Raw genomic sequence first — 15415 nt, forward strand, 5'->3', positions numbered from 1 at the left:
TAGCATGATACCATGCATATCATACATGGTTAGGGAACATGAATGCATACACAGTAGCATGATACATTGCATATCATACATGGTTAGGGAACATGAATGCATACACAGTAGCATGATACATTGCATATCATACATGGTTAGGGAACATGAATGCATACGTGCCGACTCTCCCGTAATGGCCGGAAATCTGGTGGCACTCATGGCCGTCCGCAATAGAAGTCTTTCGGACCGGACGCTACCACACCCCTACACCCTCACCACTTCCCCTTGCACCTCCCACTTAACTGACAAAAGAGGGCAGTCAGAAGGGGGCCGATGATGCAATTTGCGCTGAATCACATCATTGTAGCCCCGCCCCCTGCTTTATAATGCTGAACATATCTGCTTTGTATAGCGGGAGGCTGGGCCGCCATGACACGCCCCGGCCCGCCCCCCATTGCCACCGCCACGCCTCCTGCAGCGCCGCAGGGCCAGTCAGAAAGTCGGCATGTATGTATGACTGCATGGAATATGTCCTATGATAGTAGTGGGGGGAGGGGGGGGGGGTAAGTGTGCTGCTGCTCCAGGGGCAACAACAGCAATTTTGAGCTCTGCTCTGAGGTCACAGCTTCGGCAGCCATTTTATGGACAGAACCAATTATCTGCTAAACAATGTCTATTGGTCTGATGCAGAGTTGAACACAAGTCAGTTTTGCAGTGGGATCCTGCTTGTTTCCGCACCCCACAAATGCATCTTCACTGGGGGAATAACTGGGTGGTAATGGGGCATTTTCATGTAGGCTAAGTTGCCTGAGGGAGTGTCATGGGCATTTAGGGGGAGATTTAATAAAATTTGGAGAGAGATAAAATTGGAGATAAATAGCACCAACCAATCAGCTCCTTACTGTCATTTTTCAAACACAGCCTGTAATGTGACAGTTAGGAGCTGATTGGTTGGTGCTATTTATCTCCAATCTTATCTCCAAGCTTTATTAAATCTCCCCCTCAGTCAGAATTGTGAGCTATGCAGAGCTGTGCACCAGGGATAAGGTCGGTTTATTGATGGGTACACACTGGTAGATATATTGGCCGATCAATTGATCGGCCAATACATCTTGTGTGCGTCAGCCAGTGTGCACCAGCGATATGTCTGTGAACGACGTCATTCACAGACATATCGCGTCGACTGTGCTGCACAGTCGATGCCCAATATATCAGCAGACCGCTCCCATACACTTGCAGCAGAGGCCGTGGAAGGGGGGGCACGTGTATGAACAACCATCATCTGTAGATATATCTCTTAGGTGTGTACCCAGGTTTAGTGCGCCCTGACAGTGATGATGGCTAGGATATGACTGTGTGGTCCCAGCAATGCGTGCAACTTCGCATACAGATGACTACCCACATTTATCTGCAAGCAATGCAAGTGCAACTGTGCCCAATTTGTGTGCAACTGTGAACTGCCCAATAGGAATGATAGGTGCCAGTACCTTGTAAATATCAGTCATGAATGAAGTCTCTGATTCTTATGGTGCTACACTCCTATAAATATTATTTTGGGCTCCAAAAAATGGGCTGCCACTACTGACTACATTACGACAAGCCACGGACATGCAGTGTACAAGCCAAACACACGTGCTTTTCAGTCAATTGAAATTGTGACTATCTAAGGAAAATGGACTGTTTGGCAGGTGCGTTAATGATGGTGCTTATTACATAAAGTAAATTTTCCCGCCTTTTTTTATTTTTATAATCGATAAAATCTCCACAAATTGTAAGAAAAAGAGGGGCAATTTGTTGTCCCAACTCTTACATTTATGACATTTGCAGCAAATTATATTGATTTAAGAAAAAAAAAAAAGATTTCACCAGAGCATTAACCATTTATTTCAATGGTAATTCCAGGGTGTGCGCTACATTTAGCAGCACAAGTGAAATGAATGAGCTGTAAAACCTCCGCTCATTTCACAGGGCGAGAGAAACAAACAAGTATATAAATGGGCAACGTGTCACCCACATCTTCATCTGGTCCACACATTAGACAGCCTTGGCTGATTTCCTCTATAACAGGGTGAGAGTGACCATTGGGCCTCCCTTGCCATTGTAAACATCAGCCCTAGGTGGGTACCTGTATGTCCCAGTACTGGAGACTCTTAATCTACAGAGTCCAAATGGTGGGAAAAAAAATCTACCCGCTCATTTGTACTTCCTGTTAAAAAATGATTAAAGTGAGGCTTCCTCCTTTCACTGATTATTAAGTGGAGGTCATCACTTATCACCAGACAATAACTTCTATGGTGGCAGATAGTTTAAAAGAGAGGACTCCAAGATGGGGGTGATAGGGGGCACAGTCCTCCCACCCCCTGCACAACAGATATTTCTTTTCTGCAATCCCCACCCCCCTTTATGATTTAATCTCACCAACACGATGATGTCAGCGATATGTAGCCTCTGCTCCTGCCCCCCAATTGTAATAATTATCAGTGGGGGGTAGGTGAGTATTTGATTTGCTTACATTAACTGCTCTAGTGCTGAGGGTTTTTAATGCACATGCTGAGGACGAGTCAAACTTGTCCTTAGCATAATTATTGCAAATTATGTCTGTGATTTGAGTCACCATTGTGGCCAATTCTTCATCAGATTATACCACCGTCTTCACACTACTAATAGTTCTTCCTATGCAACCAAATAGTGTTCTTCTGTTTGAGTGTTCAGCAACCTTTTAAGCCCATACTTTTCATTTGCCACTTACCATTTGATCTAGTGTAATACTCTACAAAGAAAAGATTCTATAAAATGTAATGCTAGACTATGTACTGCATGAACTTACACTTTATTCATGTCCTATGACTTATCTAAAGAGGCACCATGTATTGTAAAAGACACTATTCTTCTTCTTGTTATTATTAGTATTAGTATTATTATTATTAGTATAAGTAGTGGATGTTTATGAAAAACTGAAATATTCATTCTGCTGGAAAACTGAATAAAACTGCAGGAATTCCGTCTAATAACAATAGTTCAAAATCATTCATGTCAACACTTAATGCGTCGGTGATCCAAATGCAAATGTTGGACACACAGTTTTGGTAGCATACGACAATAATTTTTTCTAAAGAGTATTATAGATATTTTCATATTTTGAAGAATATAACTACAGCACCCTAGCGCAACCAGGTAGAGCAGCCTTACTGTAGAGGAAAAACACGTGGGTAACCGTAAGCCCAAAGATGAGATATGACAGATAGAAACTCATGTGTAAAAAAACCAGTGGAGCTGAACCATAAATAAACAGTAAAAAAAAAAAGTTTTCTTCTCTCGTGATACTTGATTTCAGTAATTATTCATAAATATGGAGAGAAAAGGGACATTATATAGCGTAATATTGTATGATAAAAAAAATGTATACAATTTATTAGATAATTAGGCCAAAAACTGCATATAAATTATATACTCTGCAACTAAGTATATAGTATAATGCAATATACAACACAGAAATGGGTAGCCCAAAGGCCTGCGTACCAGAATCCAGATGGTTTTTCAGCATTGAAAGTGCACTGCGGACAATCCGGATATGCCAGCAGTGTCTAACAAGTGATACTGGTATCATGTGTGGGAACCCTCTCCTGCTATGATGTCTGCTTGCAGTACTTAATGTTAACATTCAGTACTTGTCGACATGCTGCTGTCGAACTTCTTAATGTTGATCTTCTGTATGTTGACGAGTTATATGAAACGCCTGACCCACATTTAATAAGGAACCATGATTCGCCTAGCTCCTCCCATTACACAAGTCATGTGATTATCACCAGGATAAAGGTTTATGATGTCAGACAATGGAAAATGTTATTTTTGCATCTTTGGACCATGAGTATTCCAAGGTTTTCAAAAATCTGTTCTCAAATATCAAGCCAGAGTCTACTGCGCATGTGCTGGTCTCCGTAATCATGGTGCCCGTGCCATGTTTGATGTTGACTTCCTTACCGCACCTGCGTAAGTCTCCAGGGAAATGGCGGTCAAGCGTGGGAGATCTGGAGAGGTACTATTTAAAAATGGGTGCACCCAGCACTCCTTATAAATATGCCAATGCTTGCAAGCAGCAGTGGTTCCTACCTAATTTGCATGAGGGGGGCTGCCGCTGCTTGTCCAGCAGGCTGGATCCTTGAAAAAGCACCCCTCAGTGGTGTGAAAAGCGTTGGGGTGTGAAGAAGTGCCCCATTAGCCAGTGCACGGGAGACACAAGCAATAGTCAAAATCTACCGCTAAGTCTGAGTGGCGTCTGGCATCACCACCAAGCGCCATAACCGCATGTACCAGATCCCCACAGGAGTAGTGCCGCATCTGACCAGACGGAGGGGAAAAGAAGGTAGACCACCAGCACTGAGGTAAGGAAAGATAGGGCTAGTGGCACCTAACACCCACTTATACGGCAAACTATCCTTTTGCGGGCATCTTTGATCCCTAACTGCTCTATCCCCACTTCCACATAAAGTCTTAAAAAAACTATAAACATTAGACAATGTTTTGTTATTTATGAAATGTTCACTATGCTTTGTTGGTATGCAGTCGGGATGCCGACGGTCTAAATGCCGACCTTCGGCATCCCGACTGTCTAATCCCAGCAAGGGTCTAATGACAGGCATCAAAATCGCAATGCCTGTCATTTTACCTACGCCAGGAGCCCGACGCCCGGCATCCCGATCGACGGTAAGCCAGGCGCCAGGGCGGACAGCCGCAGGGGGGGAAGGTTAGGTTAGGGGCTCCCAGGGGGACTTAGGGGTAGGCACCCCACGGAAGGGGTAGGGTTAGGCTAGGGGAGGAGGGGTTATGGTTAGGCACCCCCGGGGGGAGGTTAGGGTTAGGCACCCCCCTGGGACACTTAGGTTTAGGCTGTGCGAAAGGGGTGGTTAGGGTTAGGCACCTGGGGGGGGGGGGGGTTAGGGATAGGCACCCCTAAGGGAGGGTTAGGGGGGAGTAAGGTTAGTGAATAGAAAAAATACTTACCTGTTGGGATCTTCACTGCAGGTGTTCCAGCGTCGGGATTCGAACCGCCGGACATGCGTTCATACAGATCCTGCTTTGTTGTAGAGCTTGTATTTATATTGTATAGATTCAACTCATACTGAGCCGCTTTATATCATAAGCGCAGATCACTATAAAAGCTCTTATAGAGGTGTATTTGGCAGCACAGATGTGTCCTCGCTCGTCTAGCGTCCATACATGCAGTGGCGGGCTGGGCCGGGGGTAGGGTGCCATATGCCCCCCGAGCCAGTAGACTTTTGCCGCAGGGAAGTCCGGTATCACTAGTGCACAGGTATGACTGACGGCAGGGTGACAGGCAGAAAGTGCTCTCAGTCGCTCCGACTATAGCAGCATCAGAGCGGCTGGGCAGCATTCTCTGCCTGTTACCGGGCTGCCTGTCACCCTATGTAGCTTGTTGCTGCACACTGAGCAGCACTCCTTCCGAGGCCGCTCCGCTGCAGGGGCTGTGCACCTACCTCTGTGTCCTCTGTCCCTTCCCCGGGCTCCTTCCTCTCCCCGGCTAAGGCTCCGCCCCCTCTCCGGGAGGCCCCGCCCCCTCTCTTACCCTGTCTGACTATATTAATCCGCAGGGACCAGAGACAGAGCAGTCTTCCAGGCAGGTAAGTGCCAGTGGAGGACTACATGTTTACATGACATTTGAGAGGGAAGGGGGGGGGGGGGGTTGGAATACTTATGCAATGGGGGGCTGTAGTTATTTTTATCTTTGGGGGGATGGGGTGTTTTAATACTGTCGGTGCTGGGGGTGATGTAATAATGTGTGTGAATGTGGGGGGGGTATTATTGTGTGTGAGGGCTACTGTATACTCAGAATACCTGTGTTATATGTGGGTCACTGATGATTTCTGCATAATCTGGCAGCCATTACAACGCTCCCTGATCAGGTGGTCACTGAGAACGTCCCTGCATTATATGGCAGTCACTGCGACACTCCCTGATCTGATGGTCACTGCGAACCTCTCTGCATTATATGGCAGTCACTGCAACGCTCCCTGATCAGGTGGTCACTGAGAACCTCTTTGCATTATATGGCAGTCACTGCGACACTCCCTGATCTGATGCTCACTGCGAACCTCTCTGCATTATATGGCAGTCACTGCGACACTCCCTGATCTGATGGTCCCTGCGAACCTCTCTGCATTATAGGGCAGTCACTGCGATGCTCCCTGATCTGATGGTCCTTCCGAACCTCTCTGCATTATATGACAGTCACTGCGATGCTCCCTAATCTGGCTGTCACTGCGACCTCTCTACATTATTTAAAGCACACCCACATTAGGCACACCTAATTAGGCTATTATAATGTGTCTTTTCTCCATTGCAATGCGCTGATGGAGAAATCGGGCCACTTACTTGTGTCTGCCCCCCAGGCCAAAAGTTGCCAGCCAGCCCCTGCATACATGTAGCGCAACTACATAGTCGCATCTTATATGCACGCATCAAGAAGACGCATTGTAGCTTATTCAGCAGCAGCACAGTGCACTGAGAATCCAAAGAGTGATATATATATATATATATATATATATATATATATATATATATATGGCTGCTAATATGATGTAATGTTCTAATGAGACTTGTGGTTTGCCATACTCTACTGAACATCTGCGGCTTTATAGCGGCTATATGCTATACTGTAGGGCCTGTTAGGGCTTGCTATACTGTTATTATTATTATTATTATTTATTGTTAATTTACAATGAATCGATTCAGGGATCTTTACATATTTTAAATAATTAAAAAAAAAAAATTGGCAAAGCTAATACCATGTATGGTCTTGAGTTTGATTCCCCCCAAAGATCCTATAACAAAATTTAACCATTGTGTGTATGTGTGTGTACATGTGGTAGGGGACATAGGCCCTGATTCAGAGCCGGACGCTCTGACCAGAGCGCTCGCTCTGAATCAGGGCCCACCTCCATAATTATGGAGCATCCTCCTGGACGCTCGTATAGCTGTGGGTCACAACCCACAGCCTATACGAGGGTGCAGGTTGATGGTCACGATGGTCTTGACCATCGCGACCATAGCCACTGCGAGCCGGAGCCTGCGGTTGAGTTTCTCAACCGCAAGGCCCGAAGTGATTTTGGCTCTATCAGAGCCAAAATCACTCCCACTAACATCACTAGTGATGTCAGTGGGGCCGGCTTCTGACGGTAGGCGTTCCCTTGGGGACGCCCCCGTCTGGGAGGCACGCCCCCGGCACGCCCACCAAAGGGGGCGTGCTATCAACATCGACAGCACGCCCCCTTTGATCAGACACAACGAGCGAAGGAAAGTCCTTCGCTCGTCGCGTCTCGCGCATGCGCACGACGGAGCTCCCTCCGTCGTGCGCATGCGCAGTGCACACCATCGACCCACTTGCGAGCGGACAGCCGCTCGCGAGTGGGTCTGAATCAGGCCCATAGATTGTAAGCTCCACTGGGACAAGGACTGATGTGAATAACTAAATATTATCTGTAAAGTGCTGAAGAATGTGTGTGCATTATATATATATAAAAATTGATAAAAATAATATGTGCTGTGCTGAGTAATGTGATATGTGACACCTGTATATCTGTGTGCTCCTGAGTCTGTATATAGGAGACTGTGCTGAGTAATGTGATATGTGACACCTGTATATCTGTGTGCACCTGAGTCTGTATATGGGAGACTGTGCTGAGTAATGTGATATGTGACACCTGTATATCTGTGTGCACCTGAGTCTGTATATAGGAGACTGCGCTGAGTAATGTGATATGTGACACCTGTATATCTGTGTGCTCCTGAGTCTGTATATAGGAGACTGTGCTGAGTAATGTGATATGTGACACTTGTATATATCTGTGTGCACCTGAGTCTGTATATAGGAGACTGTGCTGAGTAATGTGATATGTGACACCTGTATATCTGTGTGCTCCTGAGTCTGTATATAGGAGACTGTGCTGAGTAATGTGATATGTGACACCTGTATATCTGTGTGCTCCTGAGTCTGTATATAGGAGACTGTGCTGAGTAATGTGATATGTGACACCTGTATATCTGTGTGCACCTGAGTCTGTATATAGGAGACTGTGCTGAGTAATGTGATATGTGACACCTGTATATCTGTGTGCTCCTGAGTCTGTATATAGGAGACTGTGCTGAGTAATGTGATATGTGACACCTGTATATCTGTGTGCACCTGAGTCTGTATATAGGAGACTGTGCTGAGTAATGTGATATGTGACACCTGTATATGTGTGCTCCTGAGTCTGTATATAGGAGACTGTGCTGAGTAATGTGATATGTGACACCTGTATATCTGTGTGCTCCTGAGTCTGTATATAGGAGACTGTGCTGAGTAATGTGATATGTGACACCTGTATATCTGTGTGCACCTGAGTCTGTATATAGGAGACTGCGCTGAGTAATGTGATATGTGACACCTGTATATCTGTGTGCTCCTGAGTCTGTATATAGGAGACTGTGCTGAGTAATGTGATATGTGACACCTGTATATCTGTGTGCACCTGAGTCTGTATATAGGAGACTGCGCTGAGTAATGTGATATGTGACACCTGTATATCTGTGTGCACCTGAGTCTGTATATAGGAGACTGTGCTGAGTAATGTGATATGTGACACCTGTATATCTGTGTGCACCTGAGTCTGTATATAGGAGACTGCACTGAGTAATGTGATATGTGACACCTGTATATCTGTGTGCTCCTGAGTCTGTATATGGGAGACTGCGCTGAGTAATGTGATATGTGACACCTGTATATCTGTGTGCTCCTGAGTCTGTATATGGGAGACTGCGCTGAGTAATGTGATATGTGACACCTGTATATGTGTGTGCACCTGAGTCTGTATATGGGAGACTGCGCTGAGTAATGTGATATGTGACACCTGTACATCTGTGTGCTCCTGAGTCTGTATATGGGAGACTGTGCTGAGTAATGTGATATGTGACACCTGTATATCTGTGTGCACCTGAGTCTGTATATAGGAGACTGTGCTGAGTAATGTGATATGTGACACCTGTGTATCTGTGTGCACCTGAGTCTGTATATAGGAGACTGTGCTGAGTAATGTGATATGTGACACCTGTATATCTGTGTGCTCCTGAGTCTGTATATAGGAGACTGTGCTGAGTAATGTGATATGTGATACCTGTATACCTGTGTGCTCCTGAGTCTGTATATGGGAGACTGTGCTGAGTAATGTAATATGTGACACCTGTATATCTGTGTGCTCCTGAGTCTGTATATGAAGCATAAGGGAACTTGGAATGAAAAAATCTGCTGCCGCTACATCGTAGCACATTGTATACGGATTCAGGGACTCAGTCACGCACAGATATACAAGTGTGGCATACATATTGGCAGTCTGCTGGTGCGTCCGAGTCACATCACATTTTTGGAAAAAAAAGACGCCCGGCGCTAGCAGAGTCTCGCAGAACCTGGCTCGCTGTGAGGGGCTTTGTAGCGCGACTACAGCAAAGATGTATAAGGACACATCTGTATGAGTTTAAGATGCGCAAATAAGAACAAATAAAGAGAGGGCAAAGGGCTGCACTGGGAAGGAGGCAGTGAAAATCCTAAATACAGGTGGAGCATCAGTTATCCCATGTGATATCTGCTTTATGTAAAACATTTAATCTCATTAACATCAAGAGATGCAACTGAGGAAATGGTTGAGAAAATAACTATTTGCAATGCCTGAGCAAATACAGCAGTCGGGATAATCGTTGTTTAGCCGCCGGTTCAAATCCTGACATTGTGAGCCAGACAGATGGAAATCCCGACAGCATGAGGTAAGTACCCTAACCCTCCCCTCTCTCCCCCCTAACCCTCCTTTAGCGGCGCCTAACCCCAACCTCCCCCCCTAGTGCCTAACCCTAACCTTCCCCCGGGGGTGCCTAACCCTAACCCCCCCTTCCCCTAGCCTAACCCTAACCCTCCCTATGTCCTCCCAGGGTGCCCTAAATCTAAACCCCCCTCCCACTGCTAACAGGACGGGCGCCCCATACTCACCTTGTTCGAGCACGCGTCGTCCTTGATTCTGGCGTCGGGATTATAACAGGAGTCGGTATCTCGACGCCTGACATAAATGACATAAATCCATAGCCGGCATTCTGCCGTCGGGATTGTGATCGGTGGCCTTGCGGCTGCCGGTCATATAACTACAAACTCCTCCATATGTATGATCTATAATGCTCCTCTATATGCAGGGACGGATTAAAGGCAGGGCGACAGGGGCGGTCGTCCAGGGGCCCTCACACATAGGGGGCCCCCACACACTGTCCCCGACCCCTGGCCACATGCCTCAGGTCAGGTCAGGTCCGGCTAAGGTTGGTCGTGATCTACTAGAAGCTCGCGGAGCTCCTGCATGTAGATCGTGACCAACTAACTGGGAATGCTGGCCTCTGATCGCTTCAGAGGCCAGCGTTCCCAGTGATTCATTGCGCGGTTGACGTCATGACGGCACCAGCGCGATGAGAGGAGCCTGCGCGCCTTTACTGGATCTAGTTAGATCCAGCAGGCAGCGGCAGCCGCGACGGCGGGACCCGGGAGCCCTGACAGGTAAGTTTTTCACAGGTGTGTGGGCGCGGAGGGGGAGTTAATACTGGGGGCACTACTTTAGGGTGCACGACTACAGGGGGCATTGCAGGGGGCACAACTACTGGGAGCATCGGACAAGTGGCACAACTATAGGGAGCATTGAATAAGAGACACAACTATTGGGGGCATTGCAGGGGGCACAACTACTGGGGGCATTAGATAAGGGGCACAACTACAGGGATCATTGAAGAAGACGCACAACTACTGGGGGCATTGCAGGGGGCACAATTACTGTGGGTATCGAACAAGGGGCACAACTACAGGGTGCATTGAATAAGAGGCACAACTACTGGGGGCATTGCAGGGGGCACAACTACTGGGGGCATTAGAGAAGGGGCACAACTATTGGGGGCATTGGAGAAGGGGCACAACTTCAGGGGGCATTGCAGAAGGGGTACTATATGTATATATATATATATATTTATATAGATATATATATATATATATATATAAAACCTTTATTGATAGGGGCCCCCACATGTTAGTTGCCCAGGGGCCCCCCACAGAGCTTAATCTGGCCCTGTCTATATGTATAATGGAACAGACGCATAACTGGACACAGGTGAACAATTAAATTAGGTTGTTTTTACCAATTCAGATGGCAGCAATCTTAGCATTAAGGGGACTTTTCCCAGCAATAATTTCTTTGATAAACAGTAATACTTTGTTACTTCCTTACACTGCATTTCTTAATTTTCTAAGCCCCATAATTCACCGTTTGGCCCCATTTCCAGGGCTTATTTGCTGTATTTAATCAGATTCAGGAGACATAAAGCATATTTAGGGTAGGGATGATGGTTAAGAGCCATTGATGGTTAACCACCTACAACCAATTGTTTTGCCATCAATGGTAGAGATCCCATGGTTCCCTGCCATCGATGGGAAAGAATCCTGCAATGATTTTTTTTTTCTCACTAGTGCTGGGACACGGAGCCTAGTTCTGCCCCCAACATGATCTGCGCAGCCCCACCCCCACTTCTGATTGGCCTGCTGAAAAATTTATAAGGGATGACCATCTGTGGACGAAACCATCGATGGTTCCCTGTCAGTGCTTTCAAACCATCGAGGATAACCAACAATGATACCATTGATGGTTAACCCAACGATAGCCATCCCTAAATCTTTTGCAGCAAGCTAAGCCACCAACTGTAAACAACATAAGGAAACAGTTCTTTACCTGATTTTGAAAATGGCGCGTCCCTTTTCATTTTCTCATAACATTTGAATTGTGAATTTATAATTCTTTGTCTTGCTATAGATTCCTCATTGGCTAGGGGCATTAGTGTCGGATCGGCATAATTTACTGTTGACGCAGCACCTGGACCCATTCTCTGCACAGAAAGGAAATAAATAGGTACATCATAGTGAGAAAACATTATTGTTGGTGCACATTGCCAATGGTTGCCCAAAACACATTCTGCTCTTCCTTGCGCTCCAATGTTTCATTTCTCAGTGTCAGGACCTTCCACTTTAACAACTGGCTAACGGGCTTCCAGCAGAATTGTGGGTAGGAACAGTACATGCAAATGAGCACCAGATCACCTACTGCTCTACATTAGTGATACACAGCTTAATTAAACACAGCAATTATCACCATTATGTACATGAAGGAGGACGCATTTATCCAAATGAACTTGTCTGATCCTTAGAACATTTCACTGAACACTAATGAATGCAGGGACAACTGTCTGGTACGTTCTAAGCAAACTGGGATAACTGTGGCTTTACCTGTACAAACAAGATGCAGTTAGCAAAACTGGAGATCGGGAAACAAAAGTGCAGTCATGTATAGGGCCCAATCCACAATGGGAGAAAAGCTTTATTGAAGGTGAAAACACATGTTTTTGCTGGTGTTAGAAGATTATTTTTGCATCACGATTTATATGAACATGGGGCCTGATTCAGAGATGTGTGTAAACCCGATAGTTTACATAAATCTCAGATGGTGGAGTGTTTGCCAATGTGCAGGACCCGTTCTGTGCATGTGCAGGACCCGTTCTGTGCATGTGCAGGACCCGTTCTGTGCATGTGCAGGACCCGTTCTGTGCATGTGCTGGACCCGTTCTGTGCATGTGCAGGACCCGTTCTTTGCATGTGCAGGACCCGTTCTGTGCATGTGCAAGACCCGTTCTGTGCATGTGCTGGACCCGTTCTGTGCATGTGCTGGACCCGTTCTGTGCATGTGCAGGACCCATTCTGTGCATGTGCAGGACCCGTTCTGTGCATGTGCAGGACCCGTTCTGTGCATGTGCAGGACCCGTTCTGTGCATGTGCAGGACCCGTTCTGTGCATGTGCAGGACCCGTTCTGTGCATGTGCTGGACCCGTTCTGTGCATGTGCAGGACCCATTCTGTGCATGTGCAGGACCCGTTCTGTGCATGTGCAGGATCCGTTCTGTGCATGTGCAGAACGAATCCTGCATGATCACTCAATGTGCCCCTAAGCCGCAGCTTGATTGCAATGCTGCAGCCTTTTGGAGACAGGGAAGGACTAGCGCCAGCCTGCGTTTCCAGACAAGGAGGCATGTCACCCCTGCTTCCTGGGAGTGCTGAGGTCAGGGTCTGCATCGTAGGACGCAGATTTACTGGCCTCGCTTCAGCTTACTCAGATAGCAGATGCAACTAACATAGCAATCGATGGTTGCGATGTTGATCCGATGCTGCATTCTTGGACGCAGCACTCGGATCGCAGATGCTGACGAGAGGCATCTCTTTCCTTCAGACGCCTCCTGCAGCATAAGCTCATTTACACATCGCTGCTGTGACCGAAGGCGCAGCAGAAATGTGTCCTGCGTCCATCTGAATCAGGTCTATGGTTACTGAGGATTGCATTGCTATCTCCAGGGATTCCAGTGCTAGCGGGAAGATTCATGCTTTCATTGGACAGACCATTTAACATGTTTTGTAGCAGTACTTGTAATAACTGTTATAACTGTTCTATTATTAGAAACATAGAATTTGATGGCAGATAAGAACCACTTGGCCAATCTAGTCTGCCCCATTTTTAATAATATTGTTACCTCAACCCTTATTGATCTTTACTTCTTCTGAAGGATATCCTTATGTCTATCCCATGCATGTTTAAATTGCTCTATTCCACTTGTCCACTTCTCTTTCTGTGAAGTAATTTTACCTGAAATTTCCCCTGAATTTACCACCCTCCAGTTTTAGAACATGTCCTCTTGTTCTAATACTTCTCTTTCTTTGAAGAATGTCTCCTTCCTTTACCTTGTTAAAACCCTTTATATATTTGAATGTTTCTATCATGTCCCCCCTTTCTCTTCTTTGCTCCAAGCTATATACATTAAGATCTTTTAGTCTTTCCTGGTACGTTTTGTGGTGTAGACTTTGCACCATTTTAGTTGCCCTTCTCTGTACAGTCTCTAATGTATTAATATCCTTCTGGAGATATGGCCTCCAGAACTGAATACAGTATCTGAGATGAGGACGTACCAATGACCTATACAGTGGTATTATCTCTTCTTTCTTTCTGCTACTGATTCCTCTCCCTATGCAACTAAGCATCTGACTTGCCTTCCTCATTGCTTTGTTACACTGTTTGATTGCCATTAAGTTACCTGAAATAATAGCTCCTAGAGCCCTTTACTCTTCAGTAGTTTCCAGTATAGTGCCATTAATACTATATTTAGCCTTTGGAGTTTTGAGACCCAAGTGCATGATCTTGCATTTTTTTGGCATTAAACTGTAGTTGCCAGGTTCTTGACCATTCCTCTAGTCTACCTAGATCATCAATCATTTGTTTTACCCCTCCTGGTGTGTCTACCCTGTTGCATACCTTTGTGTCATTTGCAAAAAGGCATAGTTTCCCTTCAATACCATTTGCAATGTCACAAATAAAGATATTAAAAAGCACTGGTCCAAGTACAGATCCCTGAGGTACTCCACTGGTAACATTTCCCTCTTGAGACTGCACTGCGTTACTACAACTCTCTGTTTCCTATCCTGCAGCCATGATCTTATCCATTCAACTATCTTTGTATCCAATCCCATGCTTTCCAGTTTATTTAACAGTCTGCGATGTGGAACAGTGTGAAAAGCCTTACTAAAGTCTAGATAAGCTATATCTATGCCCACCCTTTATCTATTTCCTTAGTCACCCAGTCAAAAAAGCCAATAAGATTTGTTTGACATGATCTCCCCCCAGTAAATCCATGCTGTTTGGGATCCTGCAAATTGCTGGATTTGAGATAATCTACGACTCTTTCTTTTAAGAGTGTTTCCATCAATATCCCAGCTACTGATGTAAGGCTCACTGGTCGGTAGTTGCTTGCCTCGTCCTTGCTTCCGCTTTTGTGCAGTGGAACGTTTGCTTTTTTCCAGTCGTTTTGAATTACTCCAGTAGCTAGTGACTGGTTGAATAATTCTGTTAATGGTGTTACCAGCACCCCTTTAAGCTCTTTTAGTATCCTTGAATGTATCCCGTCTGGCCCCATTGATTTATCCACATTCAGTTTTGAGAGTTCTGTTAGGATCTTCTCCTCTGTAAATGTACTTGTTCTTATGCCATCTCATAATGTATTAAAGGTTTTAACATTTTTAATTTTTTAAATGTTTTTTTTTTTTTTTTAAATTAACTGTTCCCAAAAATCATCTCTGGGCCAGTATCATCAGGTACTATATTTTTTGTAAAGTTTTTTAAATAACTGATATTTTTTTTTACACTACAAAAAGCAGTAAGAATCATCTCAATGGGGTTCTCAAGAATAAATTGACTCTGTGTGTCTCCTTTGTCTGCGAGGTGAACCCAAATTTCTCATATTACCCCCGTAATTGGGCTCTCAATAATAAATAA

General features: G+C 45.4%; 1 protein-coding gene across 2 annotated transcripts in view; it reads right to left on the reverse strand.

Moving 5' to 3' along the window:
• Window positions 1-15415, reverse strand: part of CALCR (calcitonin receptor) — a 400000-nt gene that overhangs the window by 240405 nt on the left and 144180 nt on the right. For both annotated transcript variants that reach the window (XM_088442186.1, XM_088442187.1), the window contains exon 3: window positions 11781-11934. In XM_088442186.1, the coding sequence (XP_088298312.1) occupies window positions 11781-11934 (154 nt within the window). The remainder of the gene's footprint in view (window positions 1-11780; window positions 11935-15415) is intronic.

The sequence above is a fragment of the Taudactylus pleione genome, unplaced genomic scaffold (genome assembly GCF_031769625.1).
Source record: "Taudactylus pleione unplaced genomic scaffold, aTauple2 ptg000306l, whole genome shotgun sequence".
Classification (NCBI taxonomy): domain Eukaryota; kingdom Metazoa; phylum Chordata; class Amphibia; order Anura; family Myobatrachidae; genus Taudactylus; species Taudactylus pleione.